This window comes from Phocoena sinus, chromosome 1 (genome assembly GCF_008692025.1).
Source record: "Phocoena sinus isolate mPhoSin1 chromosome 1, mPhoSin1.pri, whole genome shotgun sequence".
Lineage (NCBI taxonomy): Eukaryota > Metazoa > Chordata > Mammalia > Artiodactyla > Phocoenidae > Phocoena > Phocoena sinus.
In genome coordinates, this window is record NC_045763.1 from 54,725,022 (window position 1) to 54,745,028 (window position 20,007).

General features: G+C 36.8%; 1 protein-coding gene across 1 annotated transcript in view; it reads right to left on the reverse strand.

Moving 5' to 3' along the window:
* Positions 1–20,007, reverse strand: part of ITGB3BP (integrin subunit beta 3 binding protein) — a 78,149-nt gene that overhangs the window by 16,004 nt on the left and 42,138 nt on the right. Inside the window, exon 4 of the mRNA XM_032630815.1 lies at positions 19,741–19,810. Within this exon, the coding sequence (XP_032486706.1) occupies positions 19,741–19,810 (70 nt within the window). The remainder of the gene's footprint in view (positions 1–19,740; positions 19,811–20,007) is intronic.

A 20,007-nucleotide genomic window follows, 5' to 3' on the forward strand; every position in this document is an offset into this window, starting at 1 on the left:
TATGATTATCTATACCAGTGCAGTCTAACAAAAATATAATGCAAGCCACATATGTAATTAAAATTTTTCTAGTAGCCACATTAAAAGAAGTAAAAAGAAATAGGTGAACTTAATTTTAATGATATATTTAACTCAATATATCCAAAGTATTACCATTTCAACATGTAATCAGTATAAAAATTATTCGAGATATTTTATACTTACTTTTTTTTTTCAAAATTCAGTGTATACTTTACACGCATAGCACAGCTCATTTCAGAATAGTCACATTTCAAATGCTCATTAGCCATGTGTGGCTGGCTAGTGACTACTGTTTCGGAGAGCACAAATCTATACTACCGATTTTATGAGAGAAACTAGATATTCTCTTTAAATGCTTTTCAAAATCACATCAGTGTTATCCATTAACATTTGTGTGCTATTAAAAAATAAGACAAATGTGATGTTAAATGTACATACACAATGAATATGAACAGTATGTTTTTCTTTTTTTAATTAATTAATTTTTTGCTGCATTGGGTCTTTGTTGCTGCACATGGGCTTTCTCTAGTTGTGGCGAGCGGGGGCTGCTCTTCGTTACGGTGCGCGGGCTTCTCATTGCAGTGGCTTCTCTTGTTGCGAAGCACGGGCTCTAGGGGCGCAGGCTTCAGTAGTTGTGGCATGAGGGCTCAGTAGTTGTGGCTCGCAGGCTCTAGAGCGCAGGCTCAGTAGTTGTGGTGCACGGGCTTAGTTGCTGTGTGGCATGTGGGATCTTCCTGGCCGAGGGTTTGAACCCATGTCCCCTGCATTGGAAGGTGGATTCTTAACCACTGTGCCACCAGGGAAGTCCCTGAACAGTATGTTTCAACTAAGTAAAATATATAAGTATACAACAAGGAATGGAGAGAAAGCATTATGCAAAAGCTAAAAATTATGTGAGGATAGTGGAATTACAGGTCATATTCTTTCTTTAAAAATTTTCCTTTATTATTATGCATTTTAAATTAGAAGTCATCTATCTGTCTGAGGCCTCAACTGCTCACCACTGGAACCTCAGTTTGTGACAGAGTATCATAAAAGGATTCCAGCTCCTCCAATTGAGTTCCAAAAGCCTGAAGGAGCAAGACGACTTAAGTGACTCCCACCCAGGGCTGGGAACCTCCAGCTTCCCCTATATTATACGTAAGCCTACTAAGTGCTTCAGAAGTGCAAAGCTGAGGCAATTAAGCTACTCTGCTATGAGGAGGAGTCCTAGGGGCTTTTTTCCTTGCATCCCTTTCCTGGGAGGATTGGAGGGGCAGAGCCTCTCCACACTGTCTTATCATACCTTAAGGAACTGATGCTGTTCCCTGTCTACCCTGAGGGAATTGTGTGAGAAGCGTTGAGTCCTGCAGGATTGCCATCTTGAATGACTCAAAGGAGCTCTGTTCAGATAGAGTAAGATGTGAATGGTGCCCCCAGGAGCTGTGCTATGTAGCATCCCCAACAATCCTATTAGTAAATCTCTCTCCCAAGTTAAGATAGTTATCCAGCAGCTAAGCAAACTGTTTGTAACCTTGGAGTTTTTGGACTGAGTATCAATTCTCTGACTATCAAGATATTCTTCACATGCCTAAGCTACTTTTGCAGGGAAACTTGCCTCCACTGCAGGACCAAGTAGAGTAGTGGACACTCCATCACTCTTGTAATTTTTATTTTAATTTCCTTTCCTTTCCTCCTCCTCCTCCTTTTACTTCTTCCTAGGTGAAATCAACTCCTTTTCCCATCTCGGTTACAAGCAAATTCACAGAATGGTTTTAAAACTGTCATCCAACTGTTAAATTTTGAGAAATTCAGGAAGTGTGTTCTCCATTTCTACATCTTCTGACTCAGTGGACAAGGCTTCATAATCTTTGGAGATAAACTACTTGCTGAGCAGCTTTTGGGAGAAGAATGGTTGCCACTGTCTTCATCCTAGACAAAATGGCAATTTTTATATTTAATCCCATTTGTGCTGGAGACTGGATTTTTATTGCTGCTAATAGCATTTTCTATATTTTCAGTGGATGGTTCAAACTGTACTTTGTTGCCTTAAGACAGCATCACTGTTTGCTTTAATATCATCTCGATGTCCCTTCACTAATTTACTTATTTCTGAAAACCAACAATCTTTTATTCCTGCCTGCAGAATACATTTGTTACAAAATTTCCAAGTTATTGTTGCTCCCTCTTTCAAGTTGGTGAGTGAAAGTGTCATCAGTAGGTGCCATTCAGATTTTATAGAACACTACTCCTTTCTTAAACAGATTTACCTCTGGCTGGACTAAATTGGCTCAAATCCTTCATCTTATAATGACCATTGCAAGCTACGCAGATGTTGATGGGTACTGCATCCCGATATCTAGTGACTGCTGCCAGCTTCATGGCATCCTTATAAGATTTGATCACATCCTATGTTATGGCCAAAGACCACTGTAGTACAACTTGAGAAATCTGAAATCTTGGTCCTCCTTGAATGAATCTTTTTTTGTTTGTCAGTAGAGTAAAAGTCCAGCATCATCTTTTTTTTACCAATGGGTATTTTTAAAGTGTCTGGGTTAGTCCTCTAAGATACTTTTAAAAAGAAACTATGATCCAGTTGCTCCCGCACAACAGAAAGTTGTTCACGTTTTGACATGTCTTTGCCAGACTGCTTTACGTCAGGGCAGATACTTATGGTATGTTCACTATGAATATCTCTTTTTCTCTTGAGAAAGCCACATGCCAAAAATTCAGGGTTTTCGGTGCCTTTTCCAATTTGCCTAGAAAAGTCTCACTGTGAAATTCAGAGTTCTCTCATTTTCCCCAAAGAGGAAGTCTTAGTATTCTGAAGAACAACTGAAATTAGATGCTTTGACCACATAAAATCCATTGAGGGATGTATCCATTAATTATACTTTAAATTTCTTCCACAGAAATTTCTTCAGTTTCAAGCAAGTCATATGTAATGTAACTTTCAAAACTATCATTCTGCTCCAATTGTTTTTTTCCCATCTTGACTGCTTTCAATTATTTTCCATTCTTACCTTCAAATTTAGCTTCATCATTTTCCTTTTCTCCATAAAGTTCCTCAGATATATTCTGAGGGGAGAACTAAAAGAATAAGGAGAAACTATCGTTAAATTGGTGGGTCTGACTAAAAATTGCTGATACAGGTGGTTAGCAAGCATTAAGTCAGCTGTTGCTATGCCATTCTAGATGTGGAAGAAGGGAGGCAAAGGAGATAGGAAAGGAGCCCACTAATGTCTTCAAGATTCCCTAGCATGCGACTCATGGTGCCTACTGTATTAACTGTGCAGGCACTGTGGGTGTAGTGAGAGAAGAGGAGAAACGTCTAAAAGCCATCATGGTCTTTAAAGATCCTGATTTCCCCCTTTCTGTAACTTCCAATTGTTTGGCATCTGTCTTCCTCACCAGACTGTAAGTTCCATGAAGGCAAGGACAGGCTCTACCTGTTTACGTTGTAAACCAAGTTACCTAGCATGGTGTCTGTAGTATGGTAGATATTATTTGATGGATCAATGAATAAAATAAAAAAGACCTAGTCCATTAAACATCCATTCCTAGATCCAAGTGAAATATGCTCATCTTTTATTTTTTTCTTTCTTTTACGTCCTTCTAATCATAGACTTCATAGTTCATGTTTGTTACATCACTGAGAAAGCTGGGTGGGGTCAAAGTGTACAAGTCTTCATTTATAAGATGAATAAGTTCTGGGGATCTCATGTACAGCATGGTAGCTATAGTTAAAAATACTATATTGTATACTTCAAATTGATAAGAGTAATCTTAAGCATTCTCACCACCAAGAAAACAAGGTAACTATGTGAGATGGTAAATATGTTAATCAACCTTACTGTCATAATTATTTCACAATGTATACATATATCAAATCATCACGTTATACACTTTAAATATATATATTCTATTTGCCAATTATACTTCAATTAAGCTGGAAAAAACTTGAAGAAAAAGAAAATTTTCTCAGTCCCTTAACCTTCTGCCACACACATGGGTGTCTAATACGTAATCCTGGATTTCCTACCTATTTGTTTTCTTCATTCCTGGCCCAAGCTGTGAGTGCTAGAGAAAACTTACAGCACTACTGAAGGTCAATATTACAAGTACATATATGATTTTGCTGGGCCCCTGATGCTTTTAACTCTCCTTTTACTTAATGAATATTCTCTCTTTTACAAACCATTGCTCAAAATAATGGTCTAGATCAATCTCCACTTCCTCCATCCTGAAATTAAATTCAAATATTCAGATTTCTGCCTTACTCCTCTACTAACACTATACTCTCAAAGGCCACAAGTGAACTCTTAATTAATTCCATTACTAAAAACTTATCTGAAAATCACTACCCATAAGAGACTGTATTTTTATAAAATCTCAAGAAACCTGAGAGCTGCATGTACATAACAGGGATAAAATCCTCAAGATTTTGTTTTTATAAAATTTATTTTTTCTTTCAATTTTATTGAGATATAACTGACATGCAGCACTATTTAAGTATAAGGTGTACAGCATAATGATTTGACCTTCCTACATAATGAAACGATTACCACAATAAGTTTAATGAACAAGTTTTTCTTCATTCTCACAATATTATATATATACTACCAAATGTAAAATAGATAACTAGTGGGAAGCAGCTGCATAGCACAGGGAGATCAGGTGGGTGCTTTGTGACCACCTAGAGGGGTGGGATAGGGAGGGTGGGAGGGAGACACAGAGGGAGGAGATGTGGGGATATATGTATAGCTGATTCACTTTGTTATAAAGCAGAAACTAACACACCATTGTAAAGCAATTATACTCCAATAAAGATGTTAAAAAAATGTCTTATACAGAAAAAGGTTAATCCATCACTGAACCTCTACTTACCTAACTCTATTAATCTAAATTATTTTGGATGATGATAGCTGGATTATAAAAATGAAATATATTGCTAACATTTTTTGAGCTCTTTCCAAATACAAGGCATTGTATTTATTACTTTACAAGCTGTATCCTGTTTAATCTTTTAAACAACTCTCTGGGGACTTCCCTGGTGGTGCAGTGGTTAAGAATCCGCCTGCCAATGCAGGGGACACGGGTTCAAACTCTGGTCCGGGAAGTCCCCACATGCCGCGGAGCAACTAAGCCCGTGCACCACAACTACTGAGCCTGTGCTCCAGAGCCCGCGAGCCACAACTATAGAGTCCACAAGCCACAACTACTGAAGCCGGCACGCCTAGAGCCCATGCTCCGCAACAAGAGAAGCCACTGCAATGAGAAGCCCGCAAACTGCAACGAAGAGTAGCCCCTGCTCACCGTAACTAGAGAAAGCCCACGCGTAGCAACGAAGACCCAACACAGCCAAAAATAAATAAATAAAAGTAAATAAATTAAAAGAACAACAACAAAAAAACAACTCTCTGTGGTAAATATTATCTCCATTTTATTGGTATGGAAACTGAAGCACAAACAAATTATTTAATTATACAAGGGTACACAATAAGGAGCAGAGTCAGGACTTGAACCCAGGTGTTTTTTTTTTCTCTTTATTTTGAGGTAATATTGGTTTATAAAATTATATGTTTCATGTGTACAACCTTATACTTCCACTTCTGTATACACTACAGTGTGCTTACCACCAAAAATTTAGTTTCCATCTGTCACCATACAGTTGATTCCCTTTATCCATTTTGCCCTCCCTCTGTCCCCTCCCTTCTGGTAACCACTACTCTGTTCTCTGTATCTACATATTTGTTTTGTTTAGTTCATTTATTCTGGTTTTTTGTTTCTCTGTTTTTTATATTCCACATACGAGTGAAATCATGTTGTATTTGTCTTTCTCTGACTTATTTCACTTACCATATACCCTCAAGGTCCATCCATGTTATCACAAATGGCAAGACTTCACCTTTTTATTTTATGGCTGAGTAGTATTCCATTGTATATATATATATGCTATGCCACATCTTCTTTATCCATTAATCCACTGATGGGCACTTAAGTTATTTCTATAGCTTGGCTACTGTAAAATAATGCTGTAATGAACATAAGGGTGCATATAGTTTTTTGAACTAGTATTTTTGTATTCTTTGGTTAAATACTCAGAAATGGGATAACTGGATCCTATGGTAGTCCTATTCTTAATTTTCTGAGGAATCGCCATACTGTTTTCCAAAGTGGCTATACCAATTTACATTCCCACCAACTGTGTATTAGACAGTATACTCTTTTGACATCAGTCTTAGCAATATCTTTCTAGATATATCTTCTCCGGCAAGGGAAACAAAAGCAAAATACATCAATGGGACTACATCAAACTAAAAAGCTTCTGCACACCAAAGGAAACCATCAACAAAATGAAAATGCAACCTACTGAATGTGAGAAGATATTTGCAAATCATATATTCAATAAGGGGTTAATATCCAAAATATATAAAGAACGCATATAACTCAACAACAACAAAAAAACTGATTAAAAAATGAGCAGAGAAGCTGAATAGACATTTTTTCAAAGAAGACACAGATGTCCAACTGGCATATGAAAAGATGCTGAACTGAGGTGTTTCTGACCTATGTTTATAATAATATTTCCCAAAGCGTAACTCACCACTGGCATCAAAATTCCTTGGTGAGACTGGTAAAGATACAACTTTTTAAAAACTAGGCTGCATTCAAGATCTACTAATCAAGAATATCACTAGATGGGGCCTAGAAATACGTTTTTCCAGGAGATTCTTATGCACATCAAAATTAATTAATGGCATTTTTCTCTGAAGAAAGATTGGTTAAATAAAAAATCTGGACAATATAAAAAACTGGACATTTCTTGTCAAAAGAATTTTTTTCTGTATTTAGGTCTATTTATTCCATTATATTCGCAAAAGCTTTCTCAGGAAGGTTTTCTTTAGCTGTTCGTGTAGCTGTTTTTCTCTTTTTAAATTTTATTTTGGAGTATAGTTGATTAACAATGTTGTGTTAGTTTCAGGTTTACAGCAAAGTGATTCAGTTATACATACACATGCATCTATTCTTTTTCAAATTCTTTTCCCATTTAGGTTATTACAGAATACTGAGCAGAGTTCCCTGTGCTATACAGTAGGTCCTGGTGGGTTATCTATTTCATTTTTAAAAAAATTTTTAAATTTTATTTATATTTTTATACAGCAGGTTCTTATTAGTTATCCATTTTATACACATCAGTGTATACATGTCAATCCCAATCGCCCAATTCATCACACCCCCACCCCCACCCCCACCACTTTCCCCCCTTGGTGTCCATATGTTTGTTCTCTACATCTGTGTCTCAATTTCTGCCTTGCAAGCCAATTCACCTGTACCATTTTTCTAGGTTCCACATATATGTGCTAATATACGATATTTGTTTTTCTCTTTCTGACTTACTTCACTCTGTATGACGGTCTCTAGATCCAACCACGTCGCAACAAATGACCCAATTTCGTTCCTTTTTATGGCTGAGTAATATTCCCTTGTATATATGTACCACATCATCTTTATCCATTCGTCCGTCAGTGGGCATTTAGGTTGCTTCCACGACCTGGCTATTGTAAACAGTGCTGCAATAAACATTGGGGTGCATGTGTCTTTTTGAATTATGGTTTTCTCTGGGTATATGCCCAGTAGTGGGATTGCTGGGTCATATGGTCATTCTATTTTTAGTTTTTTAAGGAACCTCCATACTGTTCTTCATAGTGGCTGTATCAATTTACATTCCCACCAACAGTGCAAGATGGTTCCCTTTTCTCCACACCCTCTCCAGCATTTGTTGTTTGTAGATTTTCTGATGATGCCCGTTCCAACTGGTGTGAGGTGATACCTCATTGTAGTTTTGTTTGTTTGTTTTTTATAAATTTATTTATTTATTTAATTTATTTTTGGCTGCTTTGGGTCTTTGTTGCTGTGCGTGGGTTTTCTCTAGTTGCTGCGAGCGGGGGCTACTCTGTTGCCATGCACGGGCTTCTCACTGTGGTGACTTCTCTTGTTGCGGAGCACAGGCTCTAGGCGTGTGGCCTTCAGTAGTTGTGGCTCGCGGGCTCTAGAGTGCAGGCTCAGGAGTTGTGGCGCCTGGGCTTAGTTGCTCCGTAGCATGTGGAATCTTCCCAGACTAGGGCTCGAACCCATGTCCCCTGCATTGGCAGGTGGATTCTTAACCATTGCACCACCAGGGAAGCCTACCTCACTATTGATTTTTTTTTTTTTTTTTTTTTTTTTTGGTACGTGGGCCTCTGACTGCTGTGGCCTCTCCCGTTGCGGAGCACAGGCTCTGGACACGCAGGCTCAGCGGCCATGGCTCATGGGCCCAGCCGCTCTGTGGCACGTGGGATCCTCCTGGACCGGGGCACGAACCCGTGTCCCCTGCATCAGCAGGTGGACTCTCAACCACTGCGCCACCAGGGAAGCCCCTCACTGTAGTTTTGATTTGCATTTCTCTAATAATTAGTGATGTTGAGCAGCTTTTCATGTGCTGTCTTCTTTGGAGAAATGTCTATTTAGGTCTTCTGCCCATTTTTGGATTGGGTTGTTTGTTTTTTTAATATTGAGCTGCATGAGCTGTTTATATATTTTGAAGATTAATCCTTTGTCCATTGATTCGATTGCAAATATTTTCTCCCATTCTGAGGGCTGTCTTTTCGTCTTGTTTACGGTTTCCTTTGCTGTGCAAAAGCTTTGAAGTTTCATTAGGTCCCATTTGTTTATTTTTGTTTTTATTTCCATTACTCTAGGAGGTGGATCCAAAAATATCTTGCTGTGATTTATGTCAAAGAGTGTTCTTCCTATATTTTCCTCTAAGAGTTTTATAGTGTCCGGTCTTACATTTAGTTCTCTAATCCATTTTGAGTTTATTTTTGTGTATGGTGTTAGGGAGTGTTCTAATTTCGTTCTTTTGCATGTAGCTGTCCAGTTTTCCCAGCACCACTTACTGAAGAGACTGTCTTTTCTCCATTGTATAGCCTTGCCTCCTCTGTCACAGATTAGCTGACCAAGTTTATCCATTTTAAATATAGCAGTGTGTACATGTCAGTCTCAAATTCCCAATCTATCCCTCCCTCCTACCCTTCTGCCCTGGTAACCATAAGTTCTCTCTCTAGGTCTGTGAGTCTGTTTCTGTTTTATAAATAAGTTCATTTGTATCATTTTTTTTTAGTTTCTGCATATCAGCAATTTCATATGATACTTGTCTTTCTCTGTCTGACTTACTTCACTTAGTATGATAATCTCCAGGTCCAACCATGTTGCTGCAAATGGCATTATTTCATTCTTTTTAATGGCTGAGTAATATTCCATTGTATATATGTACCACACCTACTTTATCCATTCATCTGTCAATGGACATTTAGGTTGCTTCCATGGCTTGGCTACTGTAAATAGCACTGCAATGAACACTGGGGCCCATGTATCCTTTCAAGCCATGTTTTTCTCTGGATATATGCCCAGGAGTGGGATTGCTAGATCATATGGTAGCTCTATTTTTAGTTTTTTAAGGAACCTCTATACTGTTCTCCATAGCAGCTGTACCACTTTACATTCCCACCAACAGTGTAGGAGGGTCCCTTTTCTCCACACCCTCTCCAGCATTTATTATTTGTAGACTTTCTGATGATGGCCATTCTGACCAGTGTGAGGTGATTTCTCATTGTAGTTTTGATGTGCATTCCTCTAGTATTTAGCGATGTTGAGCATCTTTTCATGTGTCTCTTGGTCATCTGTATGTCTTCTTTGAAGAAATGTCTATTTAGGTCTTCTGCCCATTTTATGATTGGGCTGTTTGTTTTCTTGTTATTGAGCCACATGAGCTCTTTGCAAATTTTGGAGACTAATCCCTTGTTGGTCGCATTGTTTGCAAATATTTTCTCCCACTCTGTGGGTTGTCTTTTCGTATTGTTTATGGTTTCCTTTGCTGTGCAAAAGCTTTTAGGTTTAATTAGGTCCCATTTGTTTATTTTAGTTTTTATTTCCATTACGCTAGGAGTCAGCTCAAAAAAGATATTGCTGCAATTTATGTCAAAGAGTGTTCTGCCTATGTTTTCCTCTAAGAGTTTTATAGTACCCAGTCTTACATTTAGGTCTTTAATCCGTTTTGAATTTATTTTTATATATGGTGTTGGAGAATGTCCTAATTTCATTTTTTTATATGTTGCTGTCCAGTTTTCCCAGCACCATTTATTGAAGAGACTATCTTTCCTCCATTGTATAGTTTTGCCTCCTCTGTCATAGATTAATCGACTATAGGTGTGTGGTTTATTTCTGGGCTTTCTATCCTGTTCCATTGACCTATATTTCTGTTTTTGTGCTAGTACTATACTGCTTTGATGACTGTACCTTTGTAGTATAGTCTGAAGTCTGGGGGACTGATTCCTCCAGCTCTGTTTTTCTTTCTCAAGATTGCTTTGGGGCTTCCCTGGTGGTGCAGTGGTTGAGAGTCCGCCTGCTGATGCGAGGGGCGTGGGTTCGTGCCCCAGTCCGGGAGGATCCCACATGCCACGGAGCGGCTGGGCCCATGAGCCATGGCCGCTGGGCCTGCGCGTCCGGAGCCTGTGCTCCACAACGGGAGAGGCCACAACAGTGAGAGGCCCACGTACTGCAAAAAAAAAAAAAAAAAAAAAAAAAAAAGATTGCTTTGGCTATTCAGGGTCTTTTGTGTCTCCATACAAATTTTAAGATTTTTTGGTTCTAATTCTGTGAAAAATGCTATTGGTAATTTGATAGGGATTGCACTGAATATGTAGATTGCCTTGGATAGTATAATCATTTTGACAATATCGATTCTTCCAATCCAAGTACGTGGTATATATTTCCATCTGTTTATGCCACCTTTGATTTCTTTCATCAGCTTCTTATAGCTTTCAGACTACATGTCTTTTGTCTCCTTAGGTAGGTTTATTGGTTCTTGCACTCTTGTGGGCAGGGCCGTGCTCAGGAAGACTTTAAGCAGCCTGACTGCTGGCGGGTGGGGCTACGTTCCTGCCCTGTTGGTTGTATGGCCTAGTATGTCCCAGCACTAGAACCTATGGGCTGTTGGGTGGGGCTAGGTCTTGGGGAGGAAATGGTGACCTCCAGGAGGGCACACGGTAATAAGTACTTGCCAGAACTGCTGCTGCCAGTGTCTTTGTCCCTGCAGTGAGCTAGAGCCACCCCCCGCCTTGGTGGGAGACACTCCAACACTAGTAGGTAGGTCTGGCCCAGTCTCTTATGAGGTTACTGCTTTTTTTCCCTGGCTCCTGGTGCATGAGACCTTGTGTGTGCCCTCCAAGAGTGGAATTTCTGTTTCCTCCAGTCCTGTGGAATTCCTGCGATCAAAACCCACTGGTCTTCAAAGCCAGATTCTCCTCCCGTTGCCAGACCCCCAGGCTGGGAAGCCTGACGTGGGGCTCAGGACTTCCACTCCTGTGGGAGAACTTCTGTAGTATAATTATTTTCCAGTTTGTGGGTCGCCCACCAGGAAGGTTTAGAATTTGATTTTATCGTGATTGTGCCCTTCCTACCACCTTGTTGTGGCATATTCTTTGTCTTTGGATGTACGGTATCTTTTTTGGTAGGTTCCAGCATTTTTTGTTGATGGTTGTTCAGCAGTTAGTTGTGATTTTGATGTTTTTGTAAGAAGGCGTGAGTTCACATCCTTCTACTCTGCTTTCTTGCCAGATAATGCATATTCAAGTAGTCCCTGTAGCTGGTTTTAAATGGAAAATTTTTTTTCTTATTGTGGCAAAATATATATAAGATTTGCCATTTTCACCATTTTAAAGTGTACAATTCAGTGGTACTAGTTACATTCACAACATCGTACAACCATCACTACTACCTATTTTCAAAACTATTCTATTACCACAAACAGAAACTCTGTAACATTAAGCAATAACCCTTAGCCTCTGGTAATCTCTGATCTACTTTCTGTCTCTTTGAAGTTGTCTATTCTAGATATTGCATATAATTGGAATTATATAATGTTTGTCCTTTTGCATTTGGCTTATTTCACTTACAATATGCTTTCAAGGTTTATTGTGTTTGTAGCATGTATCAGAACCTCGTTGCTTTTTATGACTGAATAATTTTTGTACATGGTGTAGAATTTTGATAGGCATTACACTGAATCTGTAGATCACTTTGGGTAGAGGTATTGACATCTTAACAAATTAAATCTTCTGCCCATGAACACAGGCTGTCTTTCCATTTATTTAGGTCTTCTTTAATTTCTCTCAGCAATACTTTGCAGTTTCCAGTGTACAAGTCTTTCACCTCTTTGGTTAAACTTATTCCTAGGTATTTTATTCTTTTAAATGCTACTGTAAATAGAATTGCCTCCTTCATTTCCTTTTCAAATTGTTTACTGCAGGTGTATAGAAACACAATTGATTTTTGTGTGTTGATCAAATACCCTGTAATTTTGCTGAATTTGTTTATTAATACTAGCAGTTTCTTGTGCATTCTTTGGGAGTCTCTCTCTATAGGATCATGTCATCTGCAAATAGAGATAGTTTTATTTCTTCTTTTCCAGTTGGATGCCTTTTCATTCTTTTTCTTATCTAATTGCTCTGGCTAGAATTTTCAGTAAAATATTGAACACCAGTGGGGAAAGTGACCATGGTTGTCCTGTTACTGATGTTTGGAGGAAAGTTTTCATTCTTTCCTTTCAAGAATTTTAAACAGTTGAAAATAAAAGTAAATACTGGTTTCCCTCTTAGTCTTTGATCACCTACAGAATATAGGCATAACTATATCTTCATCCTAAGCTTTTGATAAACATTTTCAACTAACTTATCCCCAGAGACTCTCATTTAAGCAGAAAATGATCCATAAGTCAGTATTCTTGCTCTTTGATTAAATACTTAAAATACAGTAAAGAGAAAATTAGAATTCTGAAATGTGGTTACTTGCCACAATTAAATTGTATAGATAAAAAACAAAAAAAAACCCATTTCTGGTGTAACATTACTTTTAAAAAGGTCTTATTTGGATTAGTATAGAAATAAAAGTTACTCTTCTGCCTATAAGAGAATAAACCAGTGATTGAAAATACACTTTATACAGCAGGAGGGATCCTTGTGGTGACAGGACTATTCTGTATCTTGACTGTGGTGGTGGATACGTGAACCTACATATGTGATAAAATTGCATAGAACATATACACACATATACAAATGAATATGTATTGTAAAATTTAGAAAACTGAATAAAGATTGGTGCATTGTGTCAACATCATTTCCTGGTTCTGATATTGTACTACAGCTTTGGAAGATGTTATCATGTCAGGAAAGTGGGAAAAGGGTACACATGATCTATGTTTTACTTCTCAAAATGACAAACCTACAATTATATGAAAACAAACTTTATAGAAGGACAGTCACCATTACTGCATTTTTTGTAGCAGTGCCAGCAGCAGCAAAAATTTGCAAAGAGGAAGAAAAACCAATGGCAGTGAATTATATATTTTCCTTTTAGAGAATAAACAATATGGAAGTTCACATGAAATATTAATGTGTAGGTGTTTGTTTAATTTATAAACAAACTTTATTGACATATTGAGCTTTATTGACATGTCACTAATTGCTTGTTTTCTGGGAAAAAAAAATTTACCTAAAACATGGAACTATATTTTCCTGCTGGAGAATCCTTACATTTAAAACTTGTCAAGTCGATTAACAGGCAGTGATTTCAGGACGTATTTGTAAGTGGAAAGAGCGAAGTATGAAAGAATATAAATTGTATGCCATCTTTGTATAAGAAGAGAAATGAGATAAAATAAATGAAACGGCTTAATTTTATAAAAATAAACATATGAAAGGCAAACCAGAAACTAATTAATTTGGTTACTTAGAGGACTACACAGAAGGAATGCAGCAGGGAATAGTAACACATCTCTATGTATACTTTTTTGTAAAGTTTTGACTTTTGGAACCATATCAGTTGTTTTACACAGTCAAAAAACAAAAATAAAAAAGGATGAGAAAAAAATATCAAAATTGCATATAAACATCAACAAGCTAACCTAACTACTTCAAATGACTGACTAATTCTTCATATGGAGAACTAATCCAAGTAGTTCTGAACACAGTAATTTGACTATATACCTTCAAACTAAAGACCAAAAAGAATGCAAACAAAAATGCTTTTGCAGGTTTGTTTTTAGCAGTGCAGGAATTTTGAAACCATTTTGTGTACACTGTAGGAATAAGCAAGTGTGCAAATGGACTGCTGCTAATAGAAGCCAGAGATCTACTGTTTGAAAAGGAGTGCAAATATGGAAAGGGGGAAGGCAAGGAAAGACACTATATCACTATGAACTCATGACTTTCAAAAAGGCCAGCTAACAGAAAGAATGATGGGGTTAGAAAATCACTGCTATGCAACCGTCTTAGTAATACTGGCTCAGTAAATTGCCTTCCCCAATGTGGGTGGGCATCATCCAATCAACTGAGGGTCTGAATAGAAGAAAAAGCAGAGGAAGGGAGGATGGGTTCCCTGCCTGCCTGCTTTAGCTGGGATATTGCTCTTCTGCCCTTGAACTGAGATTTACACCATTGGCTTCCCTGGTCGTCAGGCCTTTAGTCTTGGACTGAAATTATACCACAGGCTTTCCTGGATCTCCAGCTTGCTGATGGTACATGGTAGGACTTAGCCTCCATAATTGCATGAGTCAATTCCTCATAATAAATCTATCTATATAGGTAATTGTATATATAATTCATTATTAATTAATAATTATTACATCAGTAATAATTTTTTATTATTATTATATTACTATATGTATGTACATTTGCTATTGGTTCTGTTTCTCTGAAAACCACAACCTAATGCAATTGCCAAAACAAAACATAAAATGTTATAATCATTTAAAATTGATCTAAAAATACAAAATGTTCGGTTTAATTTCAGGTTTTAAAAAATCCAAGTCTTTGGAATGGTTTTACAAAATAATAAAACAAATCTAAACAAATGGAATAAATAAAGAACTTATTACTAAAGCTAATAAAACAGCTCTATTGACTAGGTCTGAGTAATTTTATGATGGGTGGAAAAAAACAATCAGAAACACATAATTTTTATACATTGTAAGATATCTTGGCTTGTACTTAAATTCATTAATTCTAACACCAAGTCATGGAATGATATACATAAATAACAGGGATCTTTAGAAACAAATATTGAGGGAAATTAAATAAATATTGGCAAATTCCTAAGTGACCCATAACAAAGGTTCTTGCTCCTCCCTTGCTACTTGAAAGCTCACTGCTATGGGAGCTACTGTGTATATGTATAACTGAATCACTTTGTTGTACTAACACAACATTGTTAATCAACTATACTCCAATATAAAATAAAAAGTTAAAAAAAAATGTCAAGCTGTAAGCAGACTGATGGGTTCAGAAGAAAAAAGGAAAAACACTATGAAAACTTAGGATAGCTTGAGTGGAGCTGATTCAGGGGAAAGCAACAGGTAAGTCTGGTTTGCTTACATGGTATCACTACTGTCCAAAAATATTTTCTCATTGCCTGTCTATTTTTACTTCTAAGTTTGTTATACTTCATACAACTGTATCAGAGATTAATTTGGTTTAGCAGGTAACTGCTTTCAAATACAAGATTATATGTGATTTAAAAATTGTTACTTGCCACTTGCTTTCTATATATCCCTTTGTACAGTTTGAGTTCTTATTATGTACATCTACTGTCTCTTTTAAAATATATTAAATAAGTTAAACAAAAAAATAATGCTTCTCACTTAATATCTAGTTGAGATTGGTTTCACCAAGGAAATTGGAACTTTGGTTAGAGGAAGGAGGAATGGTAATTGACAACAAAAATATCTGTGGGATAGGGCACATGAAAATATTTGGAACTGGGAAGAGTACGGCTAGGGAAAGCAGCTATAAAAACAGATAAAGGGGTACAGGTGATAGATGAAGCTGTCAAAGGACACCTCTTTGAGAAGACTCTTCCCTTTGTCCCTACTGTACTCGAAGTGGCACTCTCCATGTCTTTTTATCTAGACTACTACTGATTAATACTATACTTCACCTACATTATGAAAAAAATAGACTTGTAGCCCTGACTTGAGGTTATAACCACAAATAACAACACAATTTGTATGGAAAATGCATTCTAAGGTTCACTCAAATGATTTAAAAAACACTCAGACCCAAAACTGAACCAGAAAGAAATAGAAAATATGAACAGACCAATCACAACTACTGAAATTGAAACAGTAATTTAAAAACTACCAAAAAACAAAAGTCCAGGATCAGATGGCTTCATAGGCAAATTCTACCAAACATCTGGACAAGAGTTAAAACTGACCCTTTTGAAACCATTCAAAAAATTGCAGAGGAAGGAATACTTCTGAACTCATTCTATGAAGTCAATGTAACTTTGATACCAAAACCAGACAAATATATCACAAAAAAAGAAAATTACATGCCAATACACACATGTAAATATCTTCAACAAAATATGAGCAAACCAAATCCAGTCATACATTAAAAGGATCATACATCATGATCAAGTGGAATTTATCCCAGTGATGCAAGGATTTTTCAATATCAGCAAATCAGTCAACATGAAACACCACATTAACAAATGAATAATAAAAAGCATGTGATCATCTCAATAGATGCAGAAAAAGCTTTTGATAAAATTCAACATCCATTTATGATAAAAACTCTCCAGAAAGTGGGCATAGAGGGAATATACCTCAACATAATACAGGCCACATATGACAAACCCACAGCTAATATCATACTCCACAGTGAAAAGCTGGAAGCATTTCCTCTAAGATCAGGAACAAGACAAGGATGCCCTCTTTTGCCACTTTTATTCAACATAGTTTTGGAAGTCCTAGCCACAGCAATCAGAGAAGAAAAACAAATAAAAGTAATCCAAATTGGAAATGAAGTAAAAGAAGTAAAAGAAGTAAAACTGTCACTGTTTACAGATGACATGATACTATACCTAGAAAATCCTAAAGATGCCACCATAAAACTACTAGAGCTCATCAATAAATTGGTAAAGTTGCAGGATACAAAATTAATATACAGAAATTTGTTGCATTTCTATATACTAACAATGAAAGAGAAATTAAACAATCCCCTTTACCAGCATATCCAACAGAATAAAATACCTAGGAATAAACCTACCAAAGGAGGAAAAAGACCTGTACTCCAAAAACAATAAGACCCTGATAAAAGAAACTGAAGATGACACAAACAGAAACACATACCGTACACCTGGATTGGAAGACTCAATATTGCTAAAATGACCATACTACCCAAGGAAATCTACAGATTCAGAGCAATCCCTATCAAATTACCAATAGCATTTTTCACAGAACTAGAACAAGTAATTTAAAAATCTGTATGGAAACATAAAAGACCCTGAAGAGCCAAAACAATCCTAAGAAAGAATGGAACTGGAGGAAGCAGGCTCCCTGACTTCAGGCTATACTGTAAAGCTACAGTCATCAAAACAGTATAGTACTGGCACAAAAACAGACACATAGATCAATGGAACAGGAGAGACCAGAAATAAACCCACGCACTTATGATCAATTAATCTACAACAAAGGAGGCAAGAATATACAATGGAGAAAAGACCGTCTCTTCAATGAGTGGTGATGAGAAAACTGAACAACTACATGTAAAAAGATGAAATTAGGACATGCTCTAACACCATATACAAAACTAAAATGTATTAAAGATCTAAATGTAAGACTGGATACTATAAAACTCACAGAGGAAAACACAGGCAGAACACTCTTTGACATAAATCGCAGCAGTACCTTTTTCGAGCTGACTCCTAGTGTAATGGTAATAAAAACTAAATTAAACAAATGGGACCTAATTAAACCTAAAAGCTTTTGCACAGCAAAGGAAACCATAAACAATACGAAAAGACAACCCACAGAATGGGAGAAAATATTTGCAAACAATGCGACCAACAAGGGATTAGTCTCCAAAATTTGCAAAGAGCTCATGTGGCTCAATAACAAAAAAATAAACAACCCAATCAAAAAATGGGCAGAAGACCTAAATAGACATTTCTCCAAAGAAGACATACAGATGACGAAGAGGCACATGAAAAGATGCTCAACATCACTAATTACTAGAGAAATGCACATCAAAACTACAATGAGAAAGCACCTCACACCGGTCAGAATGGCCATCATCAGAAAGTCTACAAATAATAAATGCTGGAGAGGGTGTGGAGAAAAGGGAACCCTCCTACACTGTTGGTGGGAATGTAAAGTGGTACAGATGCTATGGAGAACAGTATAGAGGTTCCTTAAAAAACTAAAAATGGAGCTACCATATGATCTAGCAATCCCACTCCTGGACATATATACAGATAAAAACATGGTTTGAAAGGATACATGCGCCCCAATGTTCATTGCAGTGCTATTTACAATAGCCAAGACACCAAAGCAACCTAAATGTCCATTGACAGATGAATGGATAAACAAGGTGTGGTGTATATACACAATGGGATATTACTCAGCCATAAAAAGAATGAAATAATGCCATTTGCAGCAACATGAAAGGACCTAGAGATGATACTAAGTAAAGTAAGTCAGACAGAGAAATACAAATATCATATGATATCACTTATATGTGGAATCTAAAAAAACATGTTACAAATGAACTTGCTTACAAAACAGAAACAGACTCACAGACATAGAAAACAAACTTATGGATACCAAGGGAAAAGTGGGGGGAAGGGAGGGATAAAATAGCAGTTTGGGATTAACAGATTCACATTACTCAATATAAAATAAACAACAAGGGCCTACTGTATAGCACAGGGAACTATATTCAATATCTTGTAATAACCTATAGGTTGTAATAACATATATATATATATACACACACACACACACACACACACACACACACACACATATGTATATAAAATTGAATTGCTTTGCTGTACACCTGAAACTAACACAACATTGTAAATCAACTATACTTCAATTTAAATAAATAAATAAATAACATTTCAAAACATAACCCATTTCTAAGTTAGAGTAGATATATTAACTTACAACATGAGACCATAAGCTCCCAATGGGTAGATGTTTCATTTTCCTCATCTTTACCCATCCATCCATCATATTGTATGGCACACAGAAGATACAGCTGGAAAGGTAAATGAGCTGAACATATGAAGTACTTTAAAACTTGAACCCCTTGTTCTGCTTATTTCAATTTTTCCAGCCTCAGTGGATAGATATAAATATTCTTCCCAGAATACATAGGCAGTAGCTTTTTACACATAATGACTTCATTCAAGGCACCCTTGACAGGCCAATATGAAAATAACTGATGGCCGATAAGCCTTCTAGGTTCCTCTAGATTCCTTACTCTGCTGGCTTCACTGTGTTCCTAGCTCTTGAACCAGCAATTATGTTCCAAGACAATGTATTACTTGTCCATCCATGTAAATCCAAAGAGGGTGTTTCCCTCAGTTTTACCCTAAGCTAGTCTCTTAAGCATAGGCTGGGGAAACTGGGCTAAATGGGTATTAAAATAAAGGTATCATATATCACCATCATATGAACATGGCAAAACACATCATAAATAAAGAATTTTACTTCTTTAAGAAAAAATACTTCTACTCAGGTATAAACTATTCATTTCTGCAAAGAAATGATTTATCTTAAATCATCACTTTAACAAATATGACATTTTTCTTTTAAGACACACGAGTATATTATTTCAGCAACAACAAACTTACTCATCATTGTCTTCTATAGTAGATGCCTTTCTTTCGGTTATACTGAGGTGATTCCAGTTTCTCCTCTTTCCTATATGTGTGCAATAAAAAGAACATAAAGTTAAGGCAAAAACTGTCAAATTTTAAATAGAATTTAAATCACCAACTTTTCAATAGAAAATAAAAGGGTTGACAAATGAAAGAAGAGTAGGTAAAGAAAAAGTATCCTGAAATTTGTTATGAGAAAATTTTTTCACTATTGTGGATAACTTTTCAATAGGTAGTTTT